The 20907-nt window shown below is 27.7% G+C and overlaps 1 protein-coding gene across 1 annotated transcript; it reads right to left on the minus strand.

The window, feature by feature from the left end:
• Positions 1–5708: 5708 nt before the first annotated feature.
• On the minus strand, positions 5709–9745 carry LOC123300020 (wee1-like protein kinase). Its single transcript, XM_044882475.1, has 6 exons — positions 9138–9745; positions 8917–9062; positions 8419–8573; positions 7207–7727; positions 6877–7001; positions 5709–6077 (listed from the first exon to the last, which is right to left on the minus strand). Exons 1-6 carry the CDS (start codon positions 9580–9582, stop codon positions 5724–5726), a joined length of 1746 nt encoding a protein of 581 aa, XP_044738410.1. The 5' UTR covers positions 9583–9745; the 3' UTR covers positions 5709–5723.
• Between the last annotated feature and the right edge of the window lie 11162 nt (positions 9746–20907).

Consider the following 20907-nt stretch of genomic DNA (forward strand, 5'->3'; position numbering starts at 1 on the left):
AGATGGCACGTGATGTATTTTGCTACCTGGTTTGCTACGTGATGTATAATGTTATAATTAACTTATTACTTACCTTTACTTAATAATTTTGTTCTGAAAGAAAAAATGGGTTAGAAAAAATATATATATAATTTAAATTGTAAAAAGAGTGGAAAATTCGCACCAGGGTACGAACCATCATACCTTGGTTTCATAGGCAAGTGCCATACCCACACAGCTACCTGGCCTATATATATGTAACGATATATTTAACTTAATAGTTACTTATCTTTACTAAATAATAGAATAATTAATAAAGAATATGTATGATCTTTAAAGAATGAGACATTTATGATTATTTAAATTCCCACCTCCTGACAGAATTGTGATTTATGACATATGTATAACTGACGTTATTTATAGCAATGGGGCGGGTTATATATATAATTTAAACTAAAAAAAGAGTAGGAAATTTTTAACATCATGAAAAATTTAATTTAAAAGTAAAAATGATAACCACACCAGTATAAGACCCAGCGTACCTTCGTTTCACAGGCAAGTGCTATACCCACACAGCCAGCCAGCTTATTGATAAATACACAATTAAATTAATACTTACCTTTACTAAATAATTAATTTATAATTTTGTCTGAAACAAAAAATAGGATAGGAAATTTAAAAAATAAAAGAAAATGAAAAATATATAACGATTTTTATTTATTTATAAAAAAAAAATGTTTTTTAGCTTAATATTATGGGTCCTGAAGGGGTATATTTTAACAAAATACATAATACAGCCCACATAAATGCTCTTTTTAATTTGAATAGCTGAAAAGTAAGATTTATAAAGGTGTTTTAAAAAAATATATACATAAATGGTAATTTTTCATTTTATTTATTAAAAATAAGAAAATAATAATGATATAAATATTATTTTTAGCACTAAATTATTTTATGGAATGTTTGTTACGTAAAAACAACCGAGAAAATGTTTATTATTTTCACAATTTTTCTCAATATAATGTGGCAATTTGAATTCAATGGAAGAAATTTAAAAAAAAAAAAATATTTTATTCAGTTTACTCGTAAATTTTAATCAAAAAAAGACTGTATCAAATTAAGGGATCAGCTTCATTTAGACGTACAGTAACGGTTTTATTGATGTGGAAGACACATGTTGTGGTCTATGACATTAAAGAAAATGTGGCTTCTTTTTGTTTTGACTCAACGTCAGAGTTTTACATCGCTTGAAGAATTATGTTGCTGAACCCTAATGCTTATCTATTTAGAAGAGTATCCATACATCAATTTTAAAAAAGGTTTAAAAACTGACACTTTCGCAATGAGCCATATTTTTCCGGGGAATAATTATGATGATAAATATGCCTCAAGTATAAAAACTGTTTTATATCTACGAAAATTCTTTTAAATATGGTGTTCTATTTCACGCGTCTCTTAAAAGGCAATAGTTTTACTCTCCTAATAGATAAACGTTAGTATAAAAATAGATGATTAAAGATTTTCAGTACCTACATGGTATTTTAACATAAAATTGATAAGGCCAGAAAATTTAAGTTTGTTTCATAACATGTAGTAAGACAGATCAGTAAATATAGAGCTGCAAAAATTTTGTATTCAGTCTTTTTTTTAGGTTCGATAATTTCCATACAAATGTCAAGTTTACAAAATAATTAATCTTTATTTATGAAAAAAAATAATATATATATAATTTAGAAAAAAAATACAATTGTGGGTTGTTCGATTTTAACAAATATTTCTAGAACACCCCGGAAAATAATACAATTTATTCAGGAGAAAAATATACATCTTTTATTTGTGCATGTCTATTGTTTATTGGTTAAGTAGGATGAGCCTAAAATCTCTTAAAACAAAAAGAAAAAAAAAGGTTGTCGAAAACAATCTCGTTTTGGATTTAATTTTAAACTCATCCTTATAAAAAAGGCTTTTTTAAAATCAATACAATATCTTTGAGTTATCTTTATTCACGATTAAGGTTTTAAAAACCTTCATGCGAACGCAATTTCTTGCATTGGATTTAAAAGAACCTTTAAAAATAGGAATCAAAGCAATATATATAAAAAGAAAATTTACAAAAATTTATTCAAAATTTTGATTTATTTGACTAAAGTAATTGGACTTGAATGAATTTTAGCACAAAAATTAATTGATCAAAATTTCTTGTCAACAAAAAACACATGCAATTTTGAAAATTAATTAATCAAAAAAAAAAAAAATTGTTTATTTCTATTTAAATCACAATATTTTTAAATTCTTACGATTAAAAAAAAAAGCACATTATTTTATTAGAATTTTTTTTTAATTAAACAAATTATTTTTAAATACACATTTTTTTATTGTCACATTAAAATATAAAAAATTGAAAATTCAAATTTATACCCATCTAAGCAGGAAGTGCAAGAAGTTACTTATTATAAAGGTAGTTGTTCTCTGAAATCATTAATACTAAAATTTCGCCGGATCGCCCTTTTTTCGTAGAAGAAATCAAAACTCCCGCTCTGAAATGGATGTCACATATTACGTCTCATGATCCAATATCATGAATTAATATTTATACACCGCATGTATCAAATTTTTAGGAACCCGAGTCAAATAATTGTTTCTCGATTTTAATTCGAGAAAAAATGGACAAAAACATTAACAAAATAAAAGCTACAAAAAAACTTCTTTTAACAAATTCGCCCCAATTTCAAGCATTTTTTAGGGAACGTGATTATTTAACAATTTTTTATGCAGATCAGATTATCTAGGTTTGGCGTGTCCGAAGAAAATTCTCTATAAATTCAAGAGAATTAATTGTTCGCAGAACAAATACCTTAAATTTGATTCATTTAAAAAATAATAATTAATAATCATTGTTTTATTATTAGATGAAAAATTTGAAAATTCAAAATTTTCGTTTTCATTTAAGGAGGGAGGAAGTTATAGAATAAGTTCTTTATTTTTCTTTTTTAATTTAAATAAATTCACACTTTATCACTAATAATTGGAAGGTTCAAGACCTTAAAAGTTATATCACAAACGCAGTTTTTTTTTTAAGAAAATAATATAAAAGCTATTTTTTTACTGTGAACGATAATATTTCAAGCGCCATGATTTAATACCTAGAAGAAATTCGACAAAAAATTATTCTTAAAAAATTAGGGTGGCTCTGTATATTTTCACTGTGTAATCTTTGCGCATTGGAATTGAGCAACTGAAGTCCAAAATCTTACGAAAAAATCGATTTTTATTTTTTTTCAGGCAAATAACATTCCAAAATAGGAGAATTAAGGCGTCGTTGTAGTTAAATAGGAGACAGCTTCGCGCAAAAAGGTTGGTTAGCATTCATAATTTATGGGTCTTTGAAACAAGAGCAGAACTTGACTATCCTATATTTTTAGGTTTAAAATTTGTGAGGCTGATTTCAAGGTAGTGTCTTTTGTCTCTACGAATATTTTCAAAGCCGGATATTTCTTCAGAGTCACAATTTCCATTTTCCAAGATGTCGTTTTGTTAAAAGTATGAAATGATTTTTGAATGCTTTACTCGATTATTCCCTTCTCAAATTTCAAATTAAAAATTTTCGTAGAGGACAAAGTTCTTAGACACCTTGACAGAACCTTCTCAAATTTCCAGTCGTTCTGAAATAACTGACAAATAATAAGCCCGGTAATAAAAATGTTTATGGAGTGCTTTTCCTTATTGAAAGTATTTCGCCTAAGAAAATTAAAATTGAGCATAAAGTTGAAAGGGTTCCTAATTTAATGACTATGGAAGAAGAACCCAAAAAAATTTAATAAATCATGGAGCTTCTTTTCTCTTAACAAAATTGTTATCAAATATCACTTTATATAAATTATTATATCAACAAATATTATTTAAAAAAATTAATTAAGACAATATAATAACCTAAAAAATTCAATTCACCATTAATTAACATGAAATTAATTATAAATTCCACCCCTGGGTGTGCGGTAAGCCTTAATTTATTGTGGCGGAATTAATATATTAATACAAATACTTCTTTCTAAAGCCTTGAACAAAATAATGTTATAAGCTAAAAATATTATTTAAATTAATTAGATAAAATAGAAATTTTGGGAGGGAAAATCAGTCAGATAAGTTTAAAAAAAAATTAGCTGCAGTATAATTTTTAGGTCGATGAAACCTGCACTTGGAAGTATTAGGCATAATTCAATAAATATCTTGCCGCCATTTAGAAATATGCTCCCTAAAATAAAATGGCCTGAGCCTATCTCTACGATTAAACAATAATACAGGGGATCATCAAAATCGAAAAAATCATAAAATATGTTTCCAATTTGAATAAAAATCATTCTGTTGTATACATTCCAAGTTTTTTTTCCGATAGTTCTCCATTTTGTGGCCACTTTGTAATAGGGGGGGCAAGAAATCAGATTTTATTTCAAGTATTTTTTAATTCGCCGATGCACAAGATTTGCATAATACTTGAATGGAAAGTTCTCCAAACTTGAAATGAAAAATAAGAAAAGTTAAAATTGATGTTCAAGGAAACAAAAAACAATTTTCATCTTGATGAAAATTAATATCCTAATAAAAAATTTTTTGGTAACTTTTGAATTGAAATCCTATAAAGAATCCATTTTAAAAACAGCCTGTTGATTAAAATAATGCCCAAAAACAATACCTTAAAAAAATTTATATACAAGAACAATGCTTTTCTAAAAAAATTCGTTTAAAAATTTTGTTCAAGGCTTTAAATAATATTTCAAAAAAAATTATTAAAATAAAGACTAGCTCTTACCAGAAGCTAAAATATAATAATTAATAAAGTACGCTACAAAAATAGCAAAAAAAAACAACACCTTTTTTCTTCTAGCACAAATGAGAAAAAATTAAGCTGAAAAAATAATATAATACTTTTCTTTTTCAAAAAATGGAAATATTTCTGTGTAGAAATCTGTTAACTGCTCACATAAACTGAAATTCGATCACTTCGAACGACATTTTTATATTTAACAAATAAAAAAACAAACAATTACATATGAAAAACAAAATTTTCTTTAATTTTCCTAGAACGACTAGTGATGTATTCTTTACAAACAAATTTTTCCTATTTACATATCATTTTCTTTAGGGCTTACAAGTTAGGGCACAAAAAAACAAAACATATATACATTTGTCATGGTAAATCCATATTTTAAAAAATTCAAGGCAATTTTTTTTTTTTACAGTTAACAGTTTCCCAAAAAGAAAAAAATATCGTTAAAATTTTGTAAAAAGATGGTATTTTTAACTCCCACCCTCCCCCGGAATACAAACTTTTTTCCATAATATTCACATTGACTAAGGAAATATAAAAAAAAATAATAATATAGGAACACGTATTTCTATCTCTTTCTCTCTATTTTTCTTTTTACAATATTTTAAAATATATTTTTTCTCTCTTTTTAATAATAATATCATTCTTTATCTTTTTCTTAACGCAGTGCGAAAATTCGTCCCAATTTACAAAAAAATAATAATTATATAATTTTAGAAAGTAAAACTTTCAATTTTTAAACTCTAAAATGAATTTTTTTGGAATGTATTCGAGCATATTTAATTCATCTCAATTGAGAAATTTTATCATCTTTTTCAGCGCTCTTTCTTCTTAAGCGTAAAAAAAATTGAAACTTTACTTTCTAAAATCAATTCATCATAAATTTTTTTAGAAATATATAAAAACAAAAATCAATTTTTTAAAAATTTGTCGTCGAATGTGATCGATTGACTTTTTTGCCAATTAATCGTGACGTTAATTTATTTGTCGATGATCGTAATTGCCGTGTAGACGTTGTCGAATTATTATTATTAATATTATTATTATTATTGTTCGATTCAGAATGATTTTGATTTAGAATATTCGGTGCAAATGTTTTTAAACATTTTGCAGCTTCCATTAATTGTTTTGATAATATTTCATTTTTTAACTTTTCAGCATTTAATTCGCGACGTAATTGTGCTTTGGTTTTATTACCAAACGGACATAAATATCGATGTTGCATTATGCATAGTGCTGAAGGTCGTAATTCGGGATTAGGGTCAATCATTTGCTGTAAAAAAAATTGAAGTTTTATTTATGGAACACCAATTTAAAATTGGGTATTTTCTTATGAAATTTTAATCACTGGATAAAAGTTTAAAGCAACTTATAGAAAATCATTCACTGTTTAGAATTTAATAACCACTAACTAGTTAAATTTATTTAAACCTTCACATGTTTGGTGGCATCTGTCACACAATTTCAAATACTATAACTCTTAATTTCTTGCACCGACAATATTGTAGTTATAATTATATGTTGTTTAAATAGACATTCAGATCAATCGTGTGGCCGATGTAGAGAAGATAGAAAGGCAGCTTCAAAGTTAGGCATGTCACATTTTGGCGTAGCTACGCTGTATAATTTTACAATTTTTTTTCGATTTGTATATCAGAGTTTGAACTTGCTGCAAATTGGTTCAGTTTATGCAAAAAGGGGGAGATTTCATAAGTAGTCTTATGTTTTTGAAAAAAAGGAAGATTTGAGTATTTTAATAATACGTATATCCGTTGAGTTAAAACATGCAGTTAAATATATAATGCCTTAATACCTAGGGGTATAAAAATCTTATCTGAATGGTGGGCGTATTTCCGTTTGGGCTCCATTTAAAACATGAGCAGTCCTTGATTCTAAAATGTTTGTAATATATTTTAAAAAGTTTTAAAATAAAGTTCAAGTCGGTGATTTTTCTCCATTTGTGTGATTCGTATTTATGAAAAGAAGCTTTAATTTTCAGATAACCATTATAAGTTAATTGGAAATGAAATTCGAATACATTTAAGAATTAACCACAAAGATAATTGACTTACCTTAAGTAAATCATTAAAATCTCGACTGTATGGTAATTCTTTAAGATGACCTTCACGAATTTCATGCCATGATTCTCCATTTTTTGGTAGAGGACCACCGCCAGCTGCCTCGTACATAGTTAAACCTATAGAAGAACAAATTTGTTATAAATAATAATTAAATTATAATTTTAAAATAGGGAAAATATCAAAATCTCTTTTCTGCTAGTTTTCTTTAAAAGAAAAAAAATAGTTTTAAAAGTACAGTACAAGCCTCATTTAAAGTCATCAATTGTTAATTCGGATTATTGTAATTTTTTTATCAAAAATTATTATTATTAAAGATCTTACCTAGTGCAAAAATATCTGCTTTTGTCAAATGTGTATAATCTTCTTGTAAAATTTCCTTCGGTAAATATCGACTATCGCCTTCTTCCACTTGTGGATTTGTTGTTGAAGTTACATGCCCTAAATCACCAATTTTATATGTAATTTCTTCTTCCGTTGAAGATAACGATTCATCCAATTCATCAAAGCCATCATCGGCGGAATCATAACACAGTAGTGAATGTGTACGCATTTCTTTGGATACAAACACATTTGCTGGTTTCATATCCATATGTACCAGTTGCATGGAATGTATATAGCGTAAACCTTCCACCAGATGATGTAGAAGACGACGTAGCTCTGTTTCTGTGAAGCGTGTACCAGCACGTTCATGCTCGGCGATTGCATCAGCTAGTGAGCCACCATTACAGAATTCATTTTGGATAATCATATGGTCATCTTCAGCCCAAGCACTGTAGTATCGAACAACATGCTGATGTTTACCAAGTACAGCGTGGGCATATACTTCATTTAATGCTGTTTTCCTAGAAAATTGATATTAAATATTGCAATCAATATAATTCCAAGCAGAGAACTTTCTCGATTTTAAAAGCAGAAAATGGCGAAAGATTTGTATAAATATAATAATAAACTAATCGAAATCGTTATGAAATTTAGTTGTAGGGTTTAAACATCAAATTTCCAGTCTTGTTTGACAGATAATGAATCGAATAATAGAGATGATAATCAGTTATGAAGAAATTGTCTGAAATCAGCCCGAAAAATTGCTCTTCATGTAAGATTTAAGATTAGGGAAATTCCAGGAAATTGTGAACTGTCACTGCCCACCTTCTCTGTCACTGCCCACCTCTTGTCATGAAGAGATGGACTTACTTGAGCCAGCTTCTCTTTGACGACCTCTCCGACCTAAAGTCAGTCGACGTCAAAACCCTCCTGCTGTTCTTAAACAGCTCCAAATGGTTCATGGAATAGTGGCCGGGGATGGGCCAACCCGTTAACGGTATCACAACGAACCCTATGGTCTAAATGTGTCCCACCCGAGGACAGCCACTCTAACCTAACCTAAAATTTAAGACGTTATCTAAGAAATAAAACAAATGAATTCGAATTTTCTAAATTTGTAAAATAATAAAAGCTAAAAAATTTCATTCTTGAACAGTTTTCTTCGATAATCTCCGGATTGAAATGTTCTTCTGTGAAAATATTAGTACTTACTCATTTACACTGCCTGCAACGGGTTTTAGACTTTTCTTAATTGCGTAAACACATCCATCCAATCGATTTATACATTTATAAACCGATCCAAATTCACCGGTACCGATTAATTCAACTTCTACAAATTCTTCATGATATCGTGAAATATTATTCTCCTAGAAAAGAAATCGATTTATTTGATTTCAAGCAGAATAATTTACAGTACTTCTTAAAAACTCAAAATTTCTTTTATGCAAATTTTCGTAATCAAATAGAAGTAAGAATAACTACAAATTCTAGATTTAGAAAACTTATTTTATGGAATAACTTAGAATTTCTGTCCATTTTATCCTTATTTCAAATAAATTTCGTGCTATTGACGCTTCTAAATATTTTGAAAAGGAGTTAAACATTTAAAAACAGTACAAATTATCCAAATTATTTGGTTTAAATGTTGAAATTTTTAATTTTAATTTATGAATCGTTAAAAAAATAGCTTAAATTTGAAAACAAACAAACCTGTAATGCTAATCGTTTTGTAGGTTGCTCAATTTCGTAATCACTATTATCGGATTCAATATCACATCTTGTAGTTGCCGTAATTTGAATTGGAGAATCCACAGATCTGATCGATCTTGTACGTTTCTTTGTATTATTCAAATAATCTGAAAGAAACAAATATTAAAAGTTATACAAAAACGACAATTTTGGAATGAATAAAAAATGTTTGAAAAACGTACTGTCAGGTGTAAACGGGTTAACATTTGCTAATGGTTTTTCCAATTTACATGGCACAGCTCTAGGAACATTTTCACCAAATAATCTTGCTCGGGATGCATTTATCGAACTACATTTTTCTAATAATGTTTTTGGTGTCGCTGGACTGTCAAATAATCGTAAGGCACGCACTTTCTTATATGGTGGACTAAACGTAACATTTGCACGATTTGTTCCAGAACTAATTGGTGTTGAAGACGATGCGATTTCTATTTCGCTATTAAAATTTAATTTTCGTGGCATCGGTACTGTAAATGATGGTGAAGGACTTCGACATTCTAATGAAACATCAAAACTCCCCGTCATGTCCATATCGCATCCAGATGATCCGGTTATATTAAAATCGTTATCACGAATTTTAAGTTGTGATTCACAAACACCATCGAAATTAGATTTCCATCCGTCCATTGTACACGGATTTATAACTTAAATATCACAAAATTCACGAACGTATCACTTTTATAAATTCAACATTTAATTATTTAAATAATAAAACAAAAACAGTTATAAAATACACAAAAAAAACATTGAACAAAACTTTTGTTAAAACATACACGCGTTACTCACTGAAAAATTCAATACGATATGGCGGATGACGCAGGACACCTGCCCATCAGTAACCAATCACAATACTGGTTAAATACGTTAGGGACTTATTTATCATATAAGATTGAATTTGATTGGTATTCTTAGAAAAAAAACAAACTGAAAACTTTTGAATTTCCTTTTTAAAATTTTATTGAATCTTTAATTATTTTTAGAACTAAAATAATGTACATTAATTATAAAATTTATTTTACATTTTTTAGAAATCTAAATAATTGATCAAAAACGTCATTTTGTTTTATATTTATATTGAAATGATTTAAATTTGCTTCAATAGAAGTTCGAATGTGTACTAATAGATGGATCTGTTTTCTGTGATAACTTTTTAAACGATTTTTTAAATGTAAAAATCTTTTCCAAATTTTTCCAAAATGATTAAATTATGAAATAAGTTTGCCTAAGATATAAATATATTAATTTTAAATTTACGTAAATATTACTACATTTTAGCAGATGGCATAGAAGAAATATTCTATGAAGTTCTTATAAAAAAGGTAAATATTTATTACTTTATGAACTCAATTCCGGCAGGTGAGTGATGATGGTATGTTGATGAGGGGTTGACCTGAACACAAAACTTTTCGAATAATAGACTGTTCCTCACCCTTCGTCTTTCAAAAGCTATGAAGGGTTGCAATTACCAAATTTTATTCGAATAACATATTAAAAATTAAATATTTATAAAAAAAAGAATTTAGTATCAATTTTGTCGGAATATATATGCAACCATATAGCAGCGAAATAAAGTTATCATGAAGCAGATGCAAGGATGGAATTGCAGCACAGGTTTGGGAATTTCTCTACTAGTATAGTAGCTAAAATTCCAATTTTTATAATAAATACATTGTACACGATAAATTTTAGTACAATTTATCACCGGGACATTTCTTCGATCCGATTTCCCCTTAATGAGTTGAGCTATTGTTAATTATAATGTTTAATTTTTTGAATTTTTAGAACATTTAGAACAAGTGACAATTCGGACGGATTTTTTTATTTTGCTTTGATTTCTTTATCTATTTTTGATAGAGACATCTGTGTTAGTTTCGAGCTAAGAATCATATATCACATGATACTGAAGAACTCAACCGTGTAGTTATTATGGTATTTGGTACATCAGTGGCTAGAGGGACTAGAGTAATAGCGAAAAATTTAAGAAAATAACTCCATTTAAAATCAGGAATTCATTTTTAGCTAAACATGTAAATAATATATACATCTCTGCGGTCGCTAATGACCTAGTTGTTAAAAAGCAACCTTAAATAAAAATAAATAATCAGGAATTAGAATTGTAGAGGTATAGAAAAATATATTCATGAAAATGTTAAAAGAACGTTGAGTTGAAAGGAAACTACATTTGATTCTAGTGACCCCGCAATAAATATACGTAGCAAAAAGGTATATGTCTCTTAGAATATGATAATCCTTTATATTACTTTGATCAAACGAAAAATAATGACATATTTTCCTATTATTCGACGTTCAAGTTGCGTGTATTGCCTATAATAAAACTAGTAATGTCTATTGCCTATAATCATTTTTCAAAATATCATTCGATTTATTAGGCAATATACATTACATAGATGTATGATTTTTGTATAGAAAATCAGTTAATGTCGCTGGTTGAAAGTCTAATAACTCGAAAAAGAGATATAATTTTTTCTTAAAAAATGGTCACTTTATTCAGAACCATATAAGCTGTGGTATTTCGTTTACTTGATATCATTTGAAATAAAACCAGATTTTCATGAAATTTTAAACACTCAATTTCCAATAATTCCAGTTAAAATGGATTGTTCAAAAAACAAACATTTAAACAATACATTTGCAATCATTATAACACAATAGAAATTGTTTTATTCGAATAATTTCTTAATTCTACAACTATAAAAATAGACTAGATAAAATTTTCTAGAATATTCGATCGAAAGTAAACATTTCTGTTGTATATATGCAACCAACATATCATTACAGACATGACACTTGCATATATAAAAACCTATAATTATTCTCTAATGTCATTTACTATTAGAATAGTCCAAGTATTCTGTGAAAAAATACCCTTAACTTGGGTAAAATTTAAACTCCAAGGAACTAATTATTTAATAATTAGGAATAAGTAACTTGCATTTTGATAGTTTTTTTATCAAAAGTTTGTTTTTTTGCTTTTTTTAACTCTTAACTAATTGAAACTCCAGAGAAAACAATAACGTTTGGTTCCTACAAATTGATAAGGTGTGTGGTTTTTGAAAGACCCCGCCGTGATCAAATTCAAAATACAGGGAATTGATTATCTAATATCAAAGAAATTTTCTGATGAAAATAATTGCTATTACGATATTGGAGCCAGAGTGCTATAAAAGAATCTCACAGAGCAAAGGAAATATAGCCTTGTGGTAATGAGCAACAAAGGTAGAAAGGGTCTTAAATACCACATTGGTATATAATAATAATAACATATATAAAATAGGGGTATCGAAAATGGGTCCCTAGAATCTAGCCTAAGGGGTCCTCCTTTGCTCTCCTTGAGAACAACCCTCGGGTAAGAGGTGTTGTTTTAAGCAGATGAAGCTATAGGATTCTGAAGCCCACAGGGAATGCTGGATCCATCTTTTCGGTCCCAAACATTCTATACCTAACACCCTGAAGATTTCTGTAGGTGCAAATAAACATTTCATCATTCTCTGTACAGGCCATAAATGTAGGATCATCAGAGACAATGGTATAGATGAATTTAATTATAGTATTTCTAATTGCTTCAAGTCTTGGACTTTAATTAAAAATGGCCTTAAGGTGTTGCAAATTAATTAACTTGATAAGTACATTTAACGGTAAATAGTAATATCTTTAATTGTCCTGAGTATGTAATTATGCGAAGAAAATGGAAAATAGATACTAACAGTTTATGCAAATGTTAATGTTGCGTGCAAGCATTATAGCATCATTCGATTCGTATTTTAAATGTTTTTGATATTATACACATAAAAACGTAAAGTTACTTACTCCTTATACACATATATTATTAACTAGCTTGATACCCGCCCGCTTCACTGATTCTCAAAGTAAAAACCATCGCTTTATAGCCTCCACCTCTCTTGTTCTCACTTATTCGCCTTTCATAACACTCGAAGTGATTGTTTTACACAGCTAAAATATTAACATAATTTTCAATTTTTTTTTTCGATTACTATGATTTCTAGAATAAAGTATCGAAGGGCTTTTTAGCACATGAAAAATTGCTAAAGTTATAAACAATTACAGATGAAACGGTATTTCATTTTTCGAAAATTTTTCATAAAATATTAATGATTAAGTTAGTACAAGCACCAACGCAATTTTAGACTTAAGGTAGAAATTATTTTCGAGCTTTTAGCCATAATAGATTAAAATGGTCCACTCTGTACCTATAGTATACAGTATTAAAAAAAATAAAATAAAATTACGAGTTGATTGCGCACATGATTTGGCTGACTATTACAGTAAATCTGTCTATAGAGAGTAAACTGTAAATCACAGTATGACGTATTAGTAAATTGAACACAAAGCTTAATAAAGCTTGAAGCTTTATTCTGATGAGATTAAATTGGATATAATATAATTAATGTAATAATCGGTTAGTGTCATGAAAATTATAAATGGATTTTGGGCTGTTATGTAACCATAAATTATATATTTTAATTTATTGATATTAGAGAGAAAATGTAATTTGGTCATCAATGATTCAAAAAATACTTTTACTATTTTGGGAAAATCATTTTTCCAATCGACAACTGATACGTTTAAAACAATAAGAACTACGATTACAGAGTTCAACTGGGTTTCAGAAGACGTTAAATGAATAAATGAAGATTAAAAAATCATAGTAATTTATAATAATTCTGTTCAGATGTATGAATGAACTGTCCAGTAAAAAATAGCCCATTCTTTTAAGGCTGTTGTCTCCGTAAAATATTGTAAAAATGTTCTTTACTACTTCAACAGCAATAATATGTATGTATACAGATACACAGTCAAATAAAATATTCTTTTTAACTCTAATGTACAATTATGAGGTATTCTGTATGATAAATGATAATAGACATCTGTGATTCTGTATATAATAGACATCTCCTTTACACTACTTATATTCTAGATATAATTGCGTTTCTGTTATACAATAAATTTAAATAACTTTGAGTAATTATATCTTAAGAATGAAGCGGTCAATAATTTTGTTTTTTTTTTTTTTAAACTCAGAACAAATACACGAATGTTCAGTTAGTTTTTGAAAATATCTTAAATCTAGTTTTTTTTCTAGAATTAAAAAACTTCTAAAAAACACAAGGTATCAATTTCCAATCGACTTCCAAATTTTTATGGTAAATGTATTATTATATTCTAAATAAGTATACCTACACAAGTTTAGAATTTTCTGTCGATATCCCATAGCGAGACAACAACCTTAATAGTCTAGTTATTCCACAAACTACTGCTGTTTTTCTTTGAGATTTATGCCTGCTTGTGATTACGTTGTTATTAAAGATTTTCCTATTTGCATCTAAAAATAGATAACTGAGTTGTGACTGATAAAGTTTGATCACAACTCTAAAGGTTGTATGACGGGTGTTTTGAAAAGTTTTGACTAATTATTGTTTACACGTAATACCTATAATAAGTATCATAAACAAATTTTAAACAAATACGTGTCGTATTTTTCAGAAGATAATTTTTAGATAGTAACAAAGTCAGTAAATAACAAAAAATTGTCAAAAAACTAAAAATGATGACAAGTGTTATTTTTATAATTAAACAAAAATAATTTAATATTACTGTTTACTAATTAATTACTTAATATTGTGTAATATTTAGTACTTACTAGGCCTAAAAATTTCACTAATTCATCAATATTTAAGCATAAACACATACTTAGCTAATGAAATTAGTGGTAATGTCCTGGAAGGATACAAGGTACTTTGAATCAATCTACAGTTTAGTTACTAGAAAGCTAGCAACCGAGAGAATAATTATCCATGTGTATTAGTTTTCAAGTAAAACAGAACTATAAAAATTAAACCCTAAATTACTTAATACTTTGGTAAAAAAAGTATGGAACTCTTTGTATGGAATACATTACGCCCTAACTGTTGCATGGACGACGGATGGACGGACGGAGGAATAGCGAAGGCTTAATAAGTACTAAACTCTAATCTACTATATTAAAAAATCAATTTTTTTTATCATAACTATTGAGCCCTTGCACTGTTTTCAAAAGTTGAACCTTGAACCAAATTCACACTATTTCATGATCACTATTCACTACAATAACAAAAAAATATAAGAAATTTTGTTACCTAAAACGGAACCTCTAAAAATAAACAAATACAATATATTGATAAAAAAAACAATTATAATTTCAAAATAATAAGACTAATGAATCAGGGACAGTTGGGGAGCTGATGAATGTAAGTATATCGATGAATTCTGGATCAATTTTTTTTGTTATTTACTTCAATCAAAAAACTGGATTTTTCGTTTGGATCTGACAAAGTATTTAACGGAAAACTTACATGAAGGTTTTCTATTCTAATTTTAACATAAACCAAAATTTGTGTGCTTCAATGAAGCTCAAAAAAACTTAAAAAATTGGCAAAATGGTAGTTGAAGTCTTTAGCATTTTCAAAGACATAATATACAAAATTTTTTTGGAAATACGATCCCGGAATATGATTCTACGGAAAAAGTTACATTAAAAACTGGCATCATATTAAAACATTAGTGCAAAGTACAAAATTTAGTTTTCGATATAAAAATTCTTGAAAAGAACTTTCTTCTTCTTTTTTAACTTTTCTAGAATTCTCATAAATGTGAAATTATCTCTTAAGAGGAAATTCGCTTAGCTAGCACAGCTCCTGCGTTAAGACTTTTTCTTTTATAAATTTGAGCAACCTGAATATTTTTAGAATATATTTAACATATTGTGGAATCAAATTGCCTATATTTAAAATCTTTTTGGATGAAAAAAGTTCTCTATATATAAAAAATTTTCAGGCGTTGTTGAGGGTTTTACTGACAAAGAAAATTCAGGTGCTGAAGAGAACACAGGTCCCGAAAATTAAATTTAAAAATTAAAAATATAAAAGTTACGTTGAGAAACTGTTCGTCTAAGAATTTAAGTAAACAAAACTTCTTAGTTGCTTGGACTACAGCCTTTGTGCGTAAAAATACTAGTAGTATCTATCACATGAGTTTTGTGTTGCGTAGTACACATAAAATTTTTTAGATATTAATTTTATCAGAAAAAAAAATGATGAGAAAATTTTATATTTTTGTCTAACTAATATTTATTTATTTAATTTAATAAAAAATTAAATACATTTATTATTATCTTAAAATAAAACTGTTGGAAAATTTTTGTTAATAAACATTTTTGTTTTCACTTTCATAACGATAAAATTTATATAAATTCACTAAAAAAAGTTTATAGAAAGTAGTTTTCATTAAAATTTTTTATCGTTTTTTTGGATTAAAAAAAAAACATGGGTGTGATTGAAAATACTGGAAAAACAATTTTTATAACAAAAAATGATGAATTAAAAAGTATTCATGAGAATATTATTCAAAATTATTCATCATATGATTCATTTTATACATGTAATATTAGTGAAATTATTGAAAAATTTAATTTAATTAAAAAGAAGCTTCCATATTTAACAAATTTAAATTATGGTTAGTATGCAAACTTTTTTATTTGTAGATATATATTTTATAAGAGCCTAAATGGCCGAGTGGTCTAAGGAGTTAGTCTTTGAATGCGTGGACTATTTAGACTTAGGTTGCGGGTTCGAAACCAGGCAGCGGCAGTGTGAACAATTTATAATTAATGGGAGTGCAGAATTGATCACATTGTCGTCGCTTGGATAACAACGAAGTAACCGATTCCACCCACATCAAAAATGTAATTGTAAATATGAATGTAACTTAATAAATAAAGATTAACAAATAATGATGTGAGTGGCCTCTGTGATAAGGCGTATGCCATAAAAACGGAGGTTAAACCCCCATTATTATTATTATTTATTAGTAGATATTATTATAAAATTTTTAGAGGATAAATTTTGAAAAAAATCAAATCATTTTTAAATTAAACTGTAATTGAATATAAAAACTATTGACCCAGAAAACTATTAAATTCAGTTTTTGTTAGTTAACATAAAAAGAGTTCGTAAAAGATTGATAATAAAAATTAGGTGAAAATCGGGAAATTGTGTAAATAAAAGCTATTAGATCACGAAGCCATTTCGTTCAGAAAATTTCGAAGGTTGAGGTTAATAAAATTTGTATTTTTCCATATATTTTTTATTTTTCAAAACTTGGTCAAACCTTTATAGCCTGATAGAGATTTTATAACCTGAAGATACATGAAATCAGGTTCGATAACCGGAGATCTAGGAAAAATTTTCAAAGAATAGCTGCTTTTTGCGTCAAAGTATAAGAATCTGCAGAATCTGTACTATATTTTAAATTTTCCTAAAAAAAGCGTGTTTTTCCGTTTTCGAAATATAAGTGTGGGAATTCTTAAAATAATCATTCTGTATAGATATTTTTAGCAACCCTGTTCTGGAACGAATTAACTCGAAAGCCTCATTATTGACATATTAAAAATAATTGTTTCTTTGTCCAATCAAAATATTTTAAACTTAATTTTAATTAATCAATATTTAGCAAATTATCTGTATGTATAAATTCACCAAAAGAAAATTTATAGCTATTATTATACGAATTAGATCTTAATAATATCGGTATAAATTATTTCTACTCGACTAATTACGAAAATAGATTACTTATATACAAAACATGTACAATTATTTCTTCGACTTTATAAGACACGAGTTTAATGATAAATATATTATTGTCATGGAATCCTTTTGTTCCCACATTAAAGTGAGAGAAGCGACAGAAAATGCATTTTTTACCTTTTTACAATGTATTTCAAAAGTTAACATTTTTAGATTCTGATCGAAAAGAACCGATCATTTTAGTATGTGCTTATAGATCAAGCAAAATCCGTCATTGAGCATGAGTAACTTTCGAATGGAAAATTTTTGTAGGATTCCGTTCGAAAAATGGTCCTGCACGTAAAAGTGCGATTTTCACCAATCGACAGAAAACAAAGTCAAAGATACAGAAAATTTCGAATGATATCATTACCTACATCCTACATAACCCTCCGAAACTCGTTTTTCCGATTTTCCGGGAGTTTTTCGAACTTTTCTGTTATTTATGCTTAAGGACAGATTTTATCGGATCTAGCCTTAAAATAAACTCTCAAAAATGTATCCAGCGGTGGTATCGTTATTATAACCTTCCGTTTTTTTAAAGATTTAGAGCGATTTTCATCAATCGGTTCAAAATAAAGTCAAATTGAAGAAAAGTTCGATAAATTTCACTACCTACATCGCAATCCTTTGGAAAATCGAAATAACCGTTTTCCGATTTTCTGGGGATTTTCCGGGGGGTTGTTATTCCGAAGCGATTCGGTCAATTTTATTCATTTGTTTAAAACAATTAGTTTAAATAATATCCTGCCAGGTTATTCATCGGTAACCTGTTCTTTTACGTTCAGGAGCATTTTTAAACAGGATCCTGCAAAAAATTTACATGCGAAAATTATTTATACTCAAGAACGGATTTTACCGGGTCTAGTCTTTCCAACGCTCGTATCATAGCAAAATCATCTGAGTTATTATAACCTACTGTATTTTTAAAGATTTTTGTAATAATATATTTATACAATTTTTCATTTAAAGCTACCCGATATAATGATGAAAAATTTATAATAAATTTATTAAAAAGTGAACACAATGTGAAATTTGAATGTACTACACGAAATGAAATTGAGGAAATCTTAAAATTAAATGTTGAATCGGATAATATCGTATTTTCACATCCAATTAAATCAATTTCACATTTACGTTATGCAAATCAACAGAAAATCAAATATTATGTATTTGATTCGATATGTGAATTGGAAAAAATTTCTAGTATACATTTTCATTTATCGAAGCAAGCGAAATTAATATTACAAATTAATGTAAATCCTGAATCAAATAAATATGGATGCGAAACAATTGAAGGTAAGCGAAATTTAAAAAAAAAATATTATTTAAAAACTTTTTTGTTTAGGGAAAACTTTTTGGTTAAATGTAAAAAAAATTAGATATTATTTATTTTTTTTCACTTTTAGAGAAATTTTTTTGGTATAAGATAAAAAAAAATTACGGTTGTTATATCTACTGAGTCCCGTGTTTTATTGTGTCATATGCCTACCCCTACTATCACAAGAAGCTGGGCGATTAACTAGATTCAAAAGCTTCTAATAGAACTGCAAAAAAACATCGAACCATGAATATCTTCGAAAAAATCTACTGCTATGATCATGGCATTTAATGATTGGTTTTTTGAATAAAAAACTATCATCAATTTTTGTATTTTACTTCAATTTTTTATCATAAATAATATTGAACTTCGCCAAGAAAATTTTTTGATGAATAATGAAAAAATGAATAAAATATACAAAAGAATTCGCAGATTACAAACGATATGTAGGCATCTTGTGCTATGTTCGTGACATAGAAATGTCAAAATACAAAAACCTACGTATAAAATTTACGAAAATTTTTTCCTCGGGCGTTTTCGTTTCTCTTTTGAGTTATTGCAATGTGAGCATCGTAAAATTTCAAAATTAGTTGTTTCAATTTTTGCACTAACTTTCCAGTAGATTGTTTAATATATTATTTATGCAAAAAATGCATAAAACCTTTTTTGTAGATAATGTTATTTTCTACAATAATTCTCTCGGCACTTTTTTCGCTAAAATAAATAGTGTCGGAGTTATAAAAAAACAACTTTAAACCAAGATAGCGGCCTCTCCCCAAGGGGTAGTATCCCGCCATTTCAAATTTAAACTTAACTTTGATCATCATAACCGTAACCAAAAAGCCAGGCTTTCTCCAAAAAAATGCGATTTAAAAATTTAGGATGACTGTACTGTTTCTAGCTTGTCTACACGTGTCTTTTATTATTGATAAATAAAAAAAATGTTTATATTATTATCCGGTTTAACAGGTCACACGAGCCATGTGAAAAAATTTTCTGAGCTAAAAAACAAACGATAACGCAATGTTTGGATGACTACGAGTTCAAGGAATTAATTCACTCTTTTTTCAAGATCATAATATCCACATGATTATTTATTTAAAATTTTATTTTAAGCTTTATTTCCGGAGCAATAACAATAGTCAGTGGAGTATTTAGAAATAAATAATCTCTCTGAAACGGACACAGAAGTTCGAAGATATTAACCCAATTCATATCTGTTATAATTCTATTTTAATTGCCATGGGTTGTCGCATGGAAAAATGATTTTCCCATTATTCTTGTGAAAGATTTAATTTTTTTTTCGATTTTATTTTAATTTTAAGCGGTTTGGATCCATATATGTAAAAATACATTAATTGCTTGTTTTTTGTAAATTTTTTTAGTTTGTTTAACTTGTCTTTTTAAGGTTTATTCAGAGAGCTATTTAAAAAACTAAATTTTTTTTGCAAATGTTAGAAAATACTATACCAACATTTTTCTGGTAATAGCGCCACTGTCCAAACTTTTGGTATAAATAGATAAAAAAATTTGTTAAATTTTTTTTTTAGCACGCGTTTATAAGTTTGATCTTAACCTTCGATCTTAATAACTTCACGCGATTTTTAATTTGAACTAATGATCTTAGCAACAGGGATGCAAACTCACATAATTTGATCTTTTAGGTCGGAATTATAAATCGGATGTTCAAAATATGGAATTTGATTAAATTTGTTCGAGTTTTTACTTTTTAGGGAGCTGCCCCTCCCTGTCCCGTTTTACCTACACAGTCTACACTTACAAAATACAAGTTTTTGGAAAAAAATTTTTACTTTAAAATTCGATAAGATTTTAAAATTGTAATTTCCATTTTTTTAGAATCAATGGAAGTTTTAAAATTTGCTAGAAAATCAAAGTTAAATGTAGTTGGTATTTATTTTAATTTACAATATGAATGTAAGAATCCCGAATTATTTGAAAAATCGTTTCAATTAGCCAAACAAATATTTGAAT

The sequence above is a fragment of the Chrysoperla carnea genome, chromosome 5 (genome assembly GCF_905475395.1).
Source record: "Chrysoperla carnea chromosome 5, inChrCarn1.1, whole genome shotgun sequence".
NCBI classification, from domain to species: Eukaryota; Metazoa; Arthropoda; class Insecta; order Neuroptera; family Chrysopidae; genus Chrysoperla; species Chrysoperla carnea.